This window comes from Mobula hypostoma, chromosome 20 (genome assembly GCF_963921235.1).
Source record: "Mobula hypostoma chromosome 20, sMobHyp1.1, whole genome shotgun sequence".
In the NCBI taxonomy this organism is placed as follows: domain Eukaryota; kingdom Metazoa; phylum Chordata; class Chondrichthyes; order Myliobatiformes; family Myliobatidae; genus Mobula; species Mobula hypostoma.
The window spans coordinates 6,709,663-6,724,472 of record NC_086116.1 but is presented as its reverse complement, the minus strand read 5'-3'; the positions used below and the strand labels follow the sequence as shown (position 1 = coordinate 6,724,472).

Sequence of the window (14,810 nt, the reverse complement as noted above, 5' to 3'; positions counted from 1 at the left end):
TGGTTTAGAATTTGCTGTCAGAGGCAAACTATTCCTTCTCACCACTGACCTTCAGAAAAGGATTGCACTTACCTAGTGCTGATCTCCTGGGTTCATTTGGCAGGATCTCCCGAGTGTAAATCACGTCACTATGGGGAGCGTTGAGGAGGGGGAAAATTGTGAAGACCTGGAAAATGGCAGTCCGTGAAACAGCAGGGGGGGAAACTTAACAGCCACGTTTTATAATGCTGTTTATGTGGTAAATACGTGCTAGTGATATTCATCGACATTTTATTCCATATCTGTCCTTTAACCTCTAACTTTTTTAGCTTCGTTATAGATCATTCTTTGTTTTATATAAAATTGTTGCATGTTGTTTTTTGCCTCGTGTCATGCCTTGGCCAACACACCACAGCAAATTCCTAATGCAGTGGAGTCCAGTTAATTGGGCCATCAGTTAATCAGAACAGCCACTTATTTGGGACAACTGTTGGAAAACAAAAACTAATTGAGAAAATGGTGGAGATTTATTTGTGACACTATGCCATTTAACTGGGGATGGTTTCTAACTACCATCAGATGCATGTGCTTGTGTGACCAGTAGACACAACACCACGCTCAGAGCAAAGTTTTTAAATAACGTTAGTTGTGCGTGCTTGTGCTCAGAGAGCAGTGGTTTTTGTCACTGATAGTTGGAGAGAGATACACGGTAAGACCACTCAGAACTGTTCTGCTCACTGCAGTTTTAAGCATTCAGGCTTGGAGATGCCAGGAGTGACGGTGAAACAATTACACTACTTCAAAATATGTTCAGTACTACAAGGAATTTGAAGGTATTGACAATTATCTTGAACGCTGCAATGAAAACAAAGATTCGGAGGATGCAATCATCGAAAACGTTGTATGAAGGCGGTCTATTATCCGCACTAGTGTCCGCGGTGATTTTGTTCATTTACTTCCGCTAATGCCCCACCTCCCCCTCGTACCCCATCTGTTACTTATTTTTATACACACATTCTTTCTCTCACTCTCTTTTTTCTCCCTCTGTCCCTCTGAATATACCCCTTGCCCATCCTCTGGGTTCCCCTGCCCCCCCTTGTCTTTCTTCCCGGACCTCCTGTCCCATGATCCTCTCATATCCCTTTTGCCAATCACCTGTCCAGCTCTTGGCTCCATCCCTCCCCCTCCTGTCTTCTCCTATCATTTTGGATCTCCCCCTCCCCCTCCAACTTTTAAATTCCTTACTCACTCTTCCTTCAGTTAGTCCTGAGGTGTCGACTGCACCTCTTCCTAGAGATGCTGCCTGGCCTGCTGCGTTCACCAGTAACTTTTATGTGTGTTGCTTGAATTTCCAGCATCTGCAGAATTCCTGTTGTTTTTGTTCATTTACAGTCAGTTAAAAGAACACAGCAGCGTACACTGGATGATTTCAATATAGAGTTTTATAGTACTGTAATAGTATTGGTACTGTTCCAATTTGTTCTATGTTTCATTTCAAAACATAATTTGTTACTCAGTTAAACAGTAGTTTGTCTTTTTATATACATTTTTAACTCTTTCTATGAAACTTTGGCTAATTGGAGCAACTGCTTAAATGGGGCATAATGTACTGGGTCCCGATGTGTCCCAATTAACCAGAATCCACTGTACCTGTAAATGTATGTGCTGAATAGAGTTGATCCTCGACTGTAACTGCATCTTGCCTTCATTCCTGTGGTTAAGTTAGAAGTGAGAGGTTTTTATTGTCAGTGAGCTTACACCTAATGCAGAGAGCAAGCTGACTCATTCGCCACAGAATCAGGTCACCGGTCCACTGAGTCAACGCCAACCCACTTCCAGTATTCTTAAATTTTTATTGTCTGCCGTGTTCCCATCAGCTCCCCCCAGATTCTACAACTTATCTGCACATGGGGGCAACTCAGTGGCCAGTTAACCTACAATCAGAATGTGTGATGAAACCTTCGCAGTCACGGGAGAGCATGTGAACTCCACACAGACAGCACCGGAGGTTGGGATCGTACCTGGGTCACTGGAACCCTGAGGGGTTAATTCTGCTCGCTGTGGCTTTCATACTTGACTGTGATCCTATGGTGGAACTTGGCACGGTTTTGGTTACCTTGCCTTAGAAAAAGGACTCGCGAGCCTGGTTCCAAGGACGTGGGTTTACCTTTGAGCAGAGGTTGAGTAAATCAGTACCTTATTTCTTAGTATTTTGATGAACAGGAGCTGTTTTGGAATTTATGACATTCTTACAGGGATTGACAGAGGGTGATCCCTCTTGCTGAAGAATCAGTTTCAGAATAAAGGGACAGAGATGAGTAATTCGTCAAATAGCAATTTGGAATCGGCCCTTTTGATTACTGCCACCTTATAGTTGGTTAAAGATAGTTTAGCTTCATTTGTCATATGTATATCGGAACATACAGTGAAATGTGTCATCTGTGTTAAATCAAATCAGTGAGATTTTGCTGGGGCAGCCCGCAAATATCGCTATGCTTCTGGCACCAACATAACATGCCGCCAACTCACCAACTCTAATCTGTAGGTGTTTGCAATTTGGGAGGAAACCAGAGCAACCAGAGGAAATCCATACAGTGATAGGGAAAATATTCAAACTCCTTACAGACAGAGTCGAGAATCTTACAGCTGGCATTGTAAAGGATTGATCTAATGGATAGCTATTGTGCCAATTACAAGTTGATCAATGGATCATGTTTGCCTGATTTTTTTTTCCATGCACATTTTAGAGTTGTTAAAATGTGTCTGTCCCAACAGGAGAAGGAGCTGGAGCTGGAGCAGCTGACAAAGGAGCTGAGGCAAGTCAACCTCCAACAGTTCATCCAGCAGACAGGAACCAAGGTCACAGTGCTTCCAGCTGAGCCAACGGAGGAAGAGCTGTCTGCAGCCCAAGAGAAAGGTCAGGATGAGCCTCTCTCCGTCCCTTCTGTTCTAATGCCCAGCCCAGCCAGTGACCCTGGCCCTGCTTATCCTTTAGATCAGCAGTCAAAGTTGAGTTCATTGTCACATGCACAAAACTACACCTACGCACTGCTGCAACATCGCAGACACTCAGCATCAGATAGGCAACATTCATGAGAAAAATGGATCAGCAGAGATCATTGGGTGTTATTCCTATTCATAAACAAACAGGTTTAATACACTTTTTAAGATGCTACACAGTGTAGTATAATGATTGTTCCAGTCAACAGTTAGTTTAAAGGAACAGGGACCTTAGAGAGTTTGATTGATTTATTATTGTCATATTTACTGAGACAGGGCATACTGTTCATACTAATCGAGTCATTACTGCTGACCGAGTTTCCTATAGTTCCGTTGGTCAATGGAACTATAGGAAACTCATTACGCAGCTTTGAATTGGTTGAAGCTCACCCTTTATTCTCTCTACACAAACAACCACGTAACTATGTTGACTCTGGGCCAACAACTTAGAACATGAATTCTTCTCTTCCCTCTGTACCAATAGTCACTCAGACAACTTTTCCCATTTATAACACTGAAGTAGGGGATATCCATTGGCCAGATGATTGATCCTTTCTTCTCCAAGCCCCTGGCCTGGGGGATCTTCCTTGCAATGGTGATCCTCCGGAGGTATCGCTGATAGTGCAATCGAAGTGTCCACTTTTGCATTCATTTCTTACCAATTCAGATTTTGCATTCCAGTGTCATTGGCTGGAAGTCATGTGTCTGACCTTAACACCTTTTATTGGCTCTGCTCCAGGCCAGCATCCTTTTACTGCCCTCTTCCCAGCAAGTGACCTTCAGTAATTTATGGCTTTTTGTTCTCAATCGGCCGCCAGCTTGAATCACACAGACCAGACTCAAACCCCAGCATTCACAAGCCTACATGATGTATCTAACCAATGAACACCTCACAAATAACTTCTTATTTGGAAATGATCCCCAGTTCAGCAGATTACCTGAGGCATCATTGTGTCTACTTTAAAAACACTGATCAAGCCAAAGTTCAAAAAGTTCAAAGTACATTTATTATCAAAATATGTATTCGTATGTACAACCTTGAGATTAGTTTCCTAACAGGCAGCCACAAAACAAAGCAACCCAAAAACACACCCTATGTATGCATATAAAAAAGACTGTCTAACACCCAATATGCAGAGAATAAAAACCACATCAAGCCTATAAAAAAATAACCAATTAAAAAAAAAGACTGTCAAACACCCAATGTGCAATTAACAAAAACCGTCATGCAAACAATAATCACGGGCAAATAGTGTTTCTGAACTGAAGTCTGTAAAGAGAACCCATAGTTCAGCGCAGAGCCAAATAAACACCGTGGAGCAGCAGTTCGAACCGGCCTCTTCCGCGCCCTGACACCCTGAACTTTTCAATCCCTATCTGATCAGCGGGTTCTTCCGCTGGACTTCGCCGCCTCAATTCAGCCTGCACCCAACCTTACACGCCCCTCCACGCACTTGGCATTGAGCCCATCGCCTCACCTCGCCTTGGTTCTGCCACATCGAATTGCCTCCAAGTCCAAAGCCAAGCGACTGGCTCACAAAATGGAGAACACAGTCTCTTCATCAAATGGCAGCCTCCATCTCCTCCCTCATGGCAAGAACAAAGGCCATAAGACATGGTGGAACAAAGGTGATTAGTTTGTCTGTTTCCACTGTCCTTGATTCATTCGATTTCAATATTTTCTTCCATATTTCAAGGCCAACAATTACACAGAGCATTGAGCAACGTAGATCCTGAGGTCAAGAGCCCATCTTATTGACTAGGGAACCATGCAGTCATCTTAATGCAGCCAGGTAGAAGCTGTCCTTGAACCTTGTGGAATGTGCTTTCAGGCTTTTTATCTTCTGCCTGTTAGGAGGGGAGAAGAGAAAATGTCTGGGATGGGTGGGTCTTTGATTGTGTTGGCTGCTTTAATGAGGCATTGAGAAATATTGCCAGGGTCTATGGAGGAGCGGCTGGTTTACAGGATGTGCTGAGCTGTGTTCACAACTCTCTTGTGGTCACAGGCAGACCAGTTGCCGTAGCAAGTCATGATGCATCCAGTAGGATGCTTTCTATGGTGCATTGATAAAAATTAGGAAGGGAACTTACTGGTGGTCGCTGCCATCAGGTTATAGGCCTCATCGCGGCAGTAGAGGAGGCTATGGACCAACATGTCAGAATGGGAATGGGAAGTAGAATTAAGATGGATGGTCACTGGGAAATCCTGCCTGTCTTTGGCAGACGAATAAAGGGCTGTTCAGTTTTGCAACTGAGCAGATTGACTGGACACGGGACTGCATTCCTCACTGAGAGGGGATATAATAATCTGGATGCCAGGGGGATATCACCGCTGGCTGAGGAATCTAGGAATAGGAGCTATCTTCTCACAATATGTCAACCTTCATGGAGTGAGATGAGCTATTTCTCAATGCAGTGTCAATTCCCTGTCGAATTGTTGGTACTGCTTTCCCCAGAGGGTCGTGGAGACTCAGACATTGAATTCATTCAGAACAGAGACGCGTGGATTTTACAGTAAAGGATAGTTCTGGAAAATGGTGCCAAACCAGATCAGACATATCACAATGAATGCTCGGTGTCGTATGGCTGCTAGTTCTTAAAGTAAAATCATCATCCATGCCCTTAATCTCTTACATTTAATCTTGTAACACTGTTGCTGTGGAAACAGTTTGTTTCTTATAGCAACACTCAGAAAATGCTGGAGGAACTCAGCAAGTCGGGCAGCATCGATGGAAGTGAATAAACAGTCGACGTTTTGGGCTGGGACCTTTCTCCTGCACTGGAAAGATAGGGAGAAGACACCAGAATAAAAGGGTGGGAGGTGGGGAGATGGGGGAGGGGGTTGTGGAAAGAGACTAGCAAGAAGGTGATAGGTGAAGCAAGGTGGGTGGAAAAGGTCAAGGGTTGGAGAAGGAATCTGTTGGGAGAAGAGAGCGGACCATAGCAGAAAGGGAAGAAGGAGTGGACCCAGGGCGAAGACGTAAGCAGGTGAGCAGAGGTCAGGTTTGGAAGCTACCCAGACAGGACATGAGAGGAAGGCATGGACTGACATGTCGGAATTGGAATGGGATCTCATAGAGCATCTCTTTCGATATCTCTGTAAAGTACCTTTTGGCAGCCTCCTGCTCCTGATTTTCAACAATTTCTTCATATTTGTCTTGTTTGTTGCCTGAGGTGTATCTGCCTCATCTAGCTAACACTGAAATGCACCTTTTCAACCCAGCCACTCGTGTGTTGATTGGTTTCCAAATCTCACCAGTCTCTGGATACAAACATTTTTTTTAACCCTGAATTTTTCTATCCGATTTACTTAATTCAAAAGCTAGAAGTAACCTTATTATCAAAGTACATATATGTCACCATATACAACCACGAGATTCATTTACTTACAGGCATACTCATTAAATCCAATAATCGTAATAGAATCAATGAAAGACTGCCAGACAGACAACCGGTTCGAAAAGGACAACACTCTGTGCAAATACAACAATAAAACAAAGAAGTAATAATAAATAAACAATAAATATCAAGAACGGGAAATGAAGAGTCCTTCAAAGTGAGTCCATAGGTTGTGGGAACAGTTCAGTGATGGGAGGAGTGAAGTTATCCCCTCCTGGTTCAGGGGCCTGATGGTTGATGGGTAATAACTGTTCGTGAGTCCTGAGGCTCCTGCACCTTCTGATGGCAGCAGTGACAAAGAGCACGACCTGGGTGGTGGGGTCTCTGATGATGGGTGCTGCTGTCCTATGACAAGGCTCCATGAAGATGTGCTCAATGGTGGGAAGGACTTCATCGTGATGAACTTGGGAAGTGTCCACTGGGATTTTCCATTCAAGGGTATTGGTGTTTCCCTACCAGGTTGTGATGTAGCTCATCAGTATACCCTCTGCTGCACATTTATAGCCATTTGCCAAGTTTTTAACTGTCATGCTGAATCTTTGCAAACTCCTAAGGAAGTGGAGGTGCTGCCGTGCTTTCTTCATAATTGTACTCGTGTGCTGGGCCCAGGACAGGTCCCCCGAAATGATAACACCAAGAAATTTAACATTGCTGACCCTCTTCACCTCTGATCCCCGATGAGAACTGGCTCATAGACGTCAGATTTCCTCCTGAAGTCAACAATCAGCTCCTTGGTCTTGCTGATATTGAGTGACAGGTTGTTGTTGTGGCACCACAGCCAGTCATAGAGACCTACTGCGTAGAAACAGGCCCTTTGGCCCATCAAGTCTGTGCCAAATTGTCATTCCGCCTTCACCCACAGTCCTCCATACCCCTAGCCAGGTGGTAGTCGAAAGTGCAATCTTCTGATCCATACTCAGATACTTTATCCATTGCACCATTGTCCTACACTATGGGTTTGACAAGTTAGTTATTAGTAATAACTCGTCATACCCTTCCATAATCCCCAAGACTGGCTTCTGCATACTGGTTCTGTTTTCAGCTTTAAGTAACTTCTGAAACACCATTGAGATGGTTTACACTGAGGACATAGGGATTTTTGCATGATTAGTGCTGAAGGTTGTTCCTTGAACTGGTTTGAAGTGGAGGAGGCAGGGTTCAAGTGAAGGAAAAGTTATAGCTTTAAAGGAGTCGATTTTGGAAAAGGATAAAGCAGAATGGGAGAGGACGGAAGAAATATTTGGAAGTGAAAGTAGTTATGGTTCGCTAAGATTGTTGTTTTATCTACACTACAAGCTTTTCTTCCTCCTGGCCCAGTGAATGGTAGGGCGTGGAGAGAGCTAGATCTGTAGCAAGAGACCCTAGGGGCACAAGTAAGTACTCCTCTGAAGGTGGGACAGTCATGGACAGGGTGGTGAAGCAGGTGTTTCCATGCTGACCTTTATCAGTCAGGCACTGAATACTAGAGTTGGGACCTTGTGTTACAACTGTACAAGCTGTTGGTGAAAGTACACTTGCGCTCAGCCCTATCACCCAGCTGAAGGGAGGATGTCATTAAACTGGAGAGGGCGCAAAAAAAGATTCATGAGGAAGCTGCTGGAACCAGAGGTCTTGAGTAACAAGGAGGGACTGGATGTGATGGGACTTTTTATAAAATTAAGAGGATGTGGATGAGGTGGATGGACATTTTTTTTGTCGGGATAAGGGAGTCTAATACTTGAATATATGGAGCAAGCTGCCAGAAGAAGTGGTAGAGGTGGGTACACTTACATTGTTTAAAAGACATTAATACAGGTACATGGATAGAAAAGGTGTAGAGGGAGATGGGCCAAATGCAGGCAATTGGGATGAGCACAGTCAGACCTGCTGTACGACTCTCTCAGCCTGCAATTGTCAGTCAGACCTGCTGTACGACTCTCTGTCTGCAATTGTCACAGTCAGACCTGCTGTACGACTCTGAGCCTGCAATTGTCAGTCAGACCTGCTGTATGACTCTCTCGGCCTGCAATTGTCAGTCAGACCTGCTGTATGACTCTCTCGGCCTGCAATTGTCAGTCAGACCTGCTGTATGACTCTCCAAGCCTGCAATTGTCAGTCAGACCTGCTATATGACTCTCCGAGCCTGCAATTGTCAGTCAGACCTGCTGTATGATTCTCCGAGCCTGCAATTGTCAGTCAGACCTGCTGTACGACTCTCTCAGCCTGCAATTGTCACAGTCAGACCTGCTGTACGACTGTCTCAGCCTGCAATTGTCACAGTCAGACCTGCTGTACGACTCTCCCAGCCTGCAATTGTCAGTCAGACCTGCTGTACGACTCTCCCAGCCTGCAATTGTCAGTCAGACCTGCTGTACGACTCTCTCAGCCTGCAATTGTCCCAGTCAGACCTGCTGTACGACTCTCCCAGCCTGCAGTTGCATCATGAGCAAGTTTGAGAAATGATCCCAGATAGTTGCCAAGTACAAAGAACAGTTAAAAATGCAAATAGAGGTGTTTAACATTAATAAAAAAAAGAGGAAGAATGGTAAAAAGTTAAAATGAATAGTGTTATGAGGATGCATAATGAATTTGTAACAAATGACACTCAACGCATCCTCATCTCGCTCATGGTTTTGACCTAATGTTCATGACAGGGAAGTGATACATGGACAGGATGGATGCAGGCATAGGCAAATGGGACTGGCTCAGATAGACATCTGTCAGCATGAGTAAGTTGGGCCGAATGGTCGCATTCCATCCTGTATAACTCCATGACTCTATAACTTGTGTTATTGCATTATGATCAAAGATGAGAAATAGTATGGAGTACTTTCCATTAAAAAAGAATGGTTAAAAATGGAAAAAGAGAGACCTAACATTAATAATAAAGGATGTGTTTAGACCAATAGTAGACTAGACGTGGTTTAATAATTTGCTGGTTGTCCGAGGCGGGGTGGGAACGTGAGCAATGAGCACACAGAATGTAGACACAACAGCACAGTACAGACCACTGGACCCACAGTGTTGTGCTGACCTCTTAATCTACTCTAAGATCAATTTAACCCTTCCCTCATGCATAACTCTCTTTTTCTTTCATTCATGTGCCTATCTAAGAGTCTGTTAACTGGCCCTAATGCATCTGCCTCTACCTGGCAGGGCATTGCACGCACCCACCACTCCGTGTAAAAATAAACAAAAAACAAAAATCTTACCTCTGACATCCCCCCCCATACTTCCCTCCAATCACCTTAAAATTATGCCTCATTATATTAGCCATTGCTGCCCTAGGAAAAGGTCTCTGGCTATCCACTCTATCTGTGTCACTTATCATCTTGTACACTTCTATCAAGTCACTTCTCATCCTCCTTCACTCTGGAGATCAAAGCCCTTCCTTGCCCAACCTATCCTCATAATAGATGCTCTCTAATCTAGGCAGCATCCTGTAGCCTCTAAAGAATTCAAAGATTCTGCATAGGGGTGTGGAAAACGTTAAATAACACACAGGGAAGTTGCTCATCTATTGCACTTTGGTATTCAGATTTGGAAGCCGTAATATTTTTCAGAGAATGTTGTTGTTGGAGTTAGAGGGATCGTGGTGTACCTGTGCAAGAGACACAGAAATTAAACAAGTTGTGTTTATTGTGCAGGTACAGTGAAAAGCTTGCAGCAGCGTCAGGGGCATCGTGATTCAGAACAGTGAAGAGAATAATTGTGCAAAAATTGAGTGCAGTAAAACACAATCAGAGGCAAGCCCGCAGTAGTGCAAGAGGTTCCGTTGCTGAGGTAGTGTTAGGGTTGTGCAGGTCGGTTCAAGAAGCTGACGGTCGTAGGAAAGTAGCTGTTCCAGAACCCGGTGGTGTGGGATTTCAGGCTTTTGTACCTCCTGCGCAATGGCAGCAGGGAGAAGAGGACATGACCCAGATGGTGGGGGTCCTTGATAAGGGATGTCACCTTCTCGAGGCTGTGCCTCTTGCAGTCATAGTCTTAGTCATAGTCATACTTTATTGATCCCGGGGGAAATTGGTTTTCATTACAATTGCACCATAAATAATAAATAATAATAGAATCATAAATAGTTAAATAGTAATATGTAAATTATGCCAGTAAATTGTGAAATAAGTCCAGGACCAGCCTATAGGCTCAGAGTGTCTGACCCTCCAAGGGAGGAGTTGTAAAGTTTGATGGCCACAGGCAGGAATGACTTCCTATGACTCTCTGTGCTGCATCTCGGTGGAATGAGTCTCTGGCTGAATGTACTCCTTTGCCCACCCAGTGGATGGGAGACATTGTCCAAGATGGCATGCAACTTAGACAGCATCCTCTTTTCAGACACCACAGTGAGAGAGTCCAGTTCCATCCCCACAACATCACTGGCCTTACGAATGAGTTTGTTGGTTCTGTTGGTGTCTGCTACCCTCAGCCTGCTGCCCCAGCACACAACGGCAAACATGATAGCACTGGCCACCACAGACTCGTAGAACATCCTCAGCATCATCCGGCAGATGTTAAAGGACCTCAGTCTCCTCAGGAAATAGAGACGGCTCTGACCCTTCTTGTAGACAGCCTCAGTGTTCTTTGACCAGTCCAGTTTATTGTCAATACATATCCCCAGGTATTTGTAATCCTCCACCATGTCCACACTGACCCCCTGGATGGAAACAGGGGTCACTGGTACCTTAGCTCTCCTCAGGTCTACCACCAGCTCCTTAGTCTTTTTCACATTAAGCTGCAGATAATTCTGCTCACACCATGTGACAAAGTTTCGTACCGTAGCCCTGTACTCAGCCTCATCTCCCTTGCTGATGCATCCAACTATGGCAGATGCTGTCAGTGGGGAGGGCTGGGTCCATCACTCTCTGCAGCCCCTTGCATTCATCTGTGTTGGAATTGCCAGACTGTAATGCAGCCAGTTAGGATACTTTCAACAGTACCTCTGTAAAAGTTTGTTAGTGTTTGATGACAAGCTGAACAACCTCAATCATCTAAGTAAAGATGCTGGCATGCCTTCTTTGTGATTGCATCAATGTGCTGGACAAAGGACCAAATAATTACAGAATGGGCAGATGAGATCAACGGTGAGATCCGGTGCAACACTTTGTGGAGATCAAAGGGCATGACGAGATGCAGAAGTTATGGTCATCTACTAGAACCAAGGAAGACCCCAGTTGTGACTGGACCCAGGCGTCCAACGTTAAGAGAGTGGAACTGCCACAGTGCAACGGCTTTTTTCACTTTAAACAAAACTCTCCTGCACTGGTTCCCTGTCATCATCAGATTTCACAGACAATCACCACATACTACCCTGAGATTCATTCACCGTAGCAGGCATCCACAGTTGAACCGAAAAATACAATGGAATCAGTGAAAAACTACACATAAAGACTGACAAACAACCAATGTGCAAAGGAAGACAAACAGTACAAATAAAATAAACAATACTGAGAATTGAGTTGTGGATTCCTTGAAAATGAGTCCATAGGTTGTGGAATCGGTCGAGAGTTGGGGTGAGTGCAGTTATCCACGCTGGTTCAGGAGCCTGATGGTTGTAGGGTAATAATTGTTCCTGAACCTGGTGGTGTGGGACCTGAGAACTAAAGGAGCTCTCCTAGTTCACATTCCTCATGGAATTGCTAGTGGCACTGATCCGGTGATGAACAAGTCAGATTAGTTAGGTTCCAGAAAAATGCACATCACTGGGACACCAAACTGTGTTTTTGTAAAGGTCTGCCTGGTTGAGAAATGGATGTTCATGTTATTAAATTGTCAGCAGTAAGATGAATTAATTTAGTTTTTTAATGAGTTGTTTCTCCCCTCCTGCAGGTTCTCTGACTACCACAGGTTCCCTGAAGTGGCCTACCTCAGCACGGCAGCTGCCCAGCAATTTAAGGACTCTGCAGAATCCGCTGATTTCGGGCTTTAACCCAGAAGGCATCTACGTATAATGATATCACTCCCGTCAATGAAGCCACTAGGAGAGTTTCGGAAGTTGCTGGTTACTCTCTGACACCCAGTAGTTTTGTTAAGTTTGTTGACTCTGTGCCTTACATTGAGTTGGAGCCCTGTAACCCAGCCAGTCACAGATGCTCAGGACAGATGGGTAAATGAGGATAGATTCCTTTGCGGAGCTAGCCAGTGTTGCTGTGCCACTGCAGAATGTCTGTTCCACTCAAGACAAACTTGCCTGGGGATTCCAGTTGTGGAATGTAGGCAGAAGTTATTTTGGAGACTTGTGATGGCATTTGTTCACTTTTAAAAACATTGTTTAATTTTATTCAGAGTTTAATCCTACTCTTCCCTGCCCACAAAGCAAAAAGGCCCAGTAATGATGGTAAGAAATTTTTGTCAGTATTTTCAAAATTCGATTATTTTTTCAAAGCAATGTCCATGGGTCACAACAATGGGAAGAGGAGGTGTGTGTTGTCTGGGATGCACATAACGTGTTGTGTGAAGCTTCTTTTTATCCAGTGAAAATCACGGTGAAAATCCACTTCACGGGGTAGAGTTCTCTTTAAATCAAACACCGAGCAACTCTAAGGCCCCTTTCCAAAATGTCAAATAATACGATAATTTTCAGGCATTGAATTTTGCATTGCACTGTTTTTGGCTTGTCAGCGAGGACTGAACCCTGTTTTGCTACTACTATTCTGTACTTGCAGCAGATGCAGAGAAAGAGCCAGCCACCGCGAGACAGCAGACAGAGCCAGCGGTGCAATTAGTTAATAAAGAGTGAATTTCCAACTTGGTTATCATTGCTTATTCAGAGCCCAGCGGGTTTCAATAACCGGGCGAGGGGGGCGGGAGAAGAATCAGGCTTTCAGAGAGATGAGGAGAGTGCGAGTGGTGTTCAGGGCACATGTATGTTTTGTATATTTCCGCGATTGCAAAATAGAAGTGGCTGTCAGATTTGGGAAATCATTGTTCTGGCTAAGGCAGGGGGGAGCTTGCCCGATTCTGATTATGTATATAGTAAATAAAATATTTAGATCTTATTTTTTGGCTTTACCAGTGTATATGGGTATGTAAAATTAATATAAGATTCAGTTTAATAGCATTACTTTTATATTATACCAAGTGCCAATTTTACACATGCACGGTGTGAGCACGTGTTTAAGTGTATGGGAAGAAGATACCAATCTGAACAATCACTCTGTAAATCCTATTTATTAAGTCCTGATGCTCTGTGTTATTCAGAGACTCGTGCTATATAGTTTCAATGCCATGCATGTAATTACCACTAAGTTGAATGCAAAGTATTAATATTTCAGTATTATTCGGTGCAGAGGAACGTACTATAAAGCAAAATTGATTTTATCACTTCTTCTTTACTTACTTCAAGCTTTAAAGTTGTAGCATTGTGAATTTTAAACAACACTGTTCTGAACCATAATGCAGAGTAGAATAAACATGTCCATTGAAAGAATTGTAACATGGCTTGTCTCTTTAGTCTTCCACTGAATGCCTGCAGCACCTTAACTCCACGTGTTGTGCCTAAAATGCACCCCCACCACCAAGAACAGAGTGGGTTGTGTGGTTTGTTTTTAAGTAATGGTGAAGCATGCAGATCTGCACAAGTGTAAGCTGTGATATCTTTTGGGTTTGTGGCTCAGAGTTTTTTAAGTTAGCGGGGATAGTTTTTGGGAACTGTTGGAGTCAGGTTAGGGTGTAGGGGTGGGGTGGGGAAGTGAGAGGTCAGGGGTAATGAATGTAGGGTGGGTGTGTGGGGGAAGGAGCCAGGGGTCACTGTTCAGGATGCAGCACCCAGTTTGGATGCCCGCGATCCCTGGAGGCCCATGATCAGCGAGTCTTGGGGTCAAAACCCAGAGGTCAGTTAGCCTGGAGTCTGAGGCCTGGAGGTCAAAGTCTGGTGATGAGTGAGTCAAGGAGCCATTACCCAGAGGTCAAAGTCCAGAGATTAGTGATACCAGATGTCAAAGAAGAAAGTCAGCGAATCCACAGGTCTGAGAGCCTAGAGTCAAGGACGGGAGGCTGGAGTCCCGGAGGAGGTACATCCGAGTGTGTTGCTGGGGTGAAGGTGAGAAGGGTGCGTGCTTGTCCGTTTTTGTTTGTTGCTGCTGCTGCTGCATGGTGGGCATTCTCGAGCGTGTGGCAATACTTGCACATCCTTGGGTGTGAACATATGACACACTTTGCTGTATGTTTCAACTTACATGTGATAAATAAATGAATCTGAATACCAAGTCTCCAGTGTGTAAAAGGGACCATTGGTGTCCATTGCATAAAGGTTTGAAACCTGAAGGGTTTTGTTTCTGCTTTTGTTTATATCGTTGAACAAGTAATCCGGGACTTAAAACCCACCATGGGAGTTTGAGAGTTTGAATTTATTGTCTATCTATAAATGCAGGAACTAAGAAGCCAGCATCAGTTGGATACGCATAGAGGTTTGCTTTGGGAAAGGAAAGATGGCACCTGCTTTGGTCTGTGTGTGGCCCCAA

General features: G+C 44.2%; 1 protein-coding gene across 4 annotated transcripts in view; it reads left to right on the top strand.

Annotated features, from left to right (window-relative positions):
- Positions 1 to 14,000, top strand: part of rassf8b (Ras association domain family member 8b) — a 133,762-nt gene extending 119,762 nt beyond the window's left edge. For all 4 annotated transcript variants that reach the window (XM_063072314.1, XM_063072311.1, XM_063072312.1 and 1 more), the window contains 2 exons: positions 2,755 to 2,896; positions 12,178 to 14,000. In XM_063072314.1, the coding sequence (XP_062928384.1) occupies positions 2,755 to 2,896; positions 12,178 to 12,299 (264 nt within the window). In that variant the 3' untranslated portion in view covers positions 12,300 to 14,000. The remainder of the gene's footprint in view (positions 1 to 2,754; positions 2,897 to 12,177) is intronic.
- Positions 14,001 to 14,810: the final 810 nt, after the last annotated feature.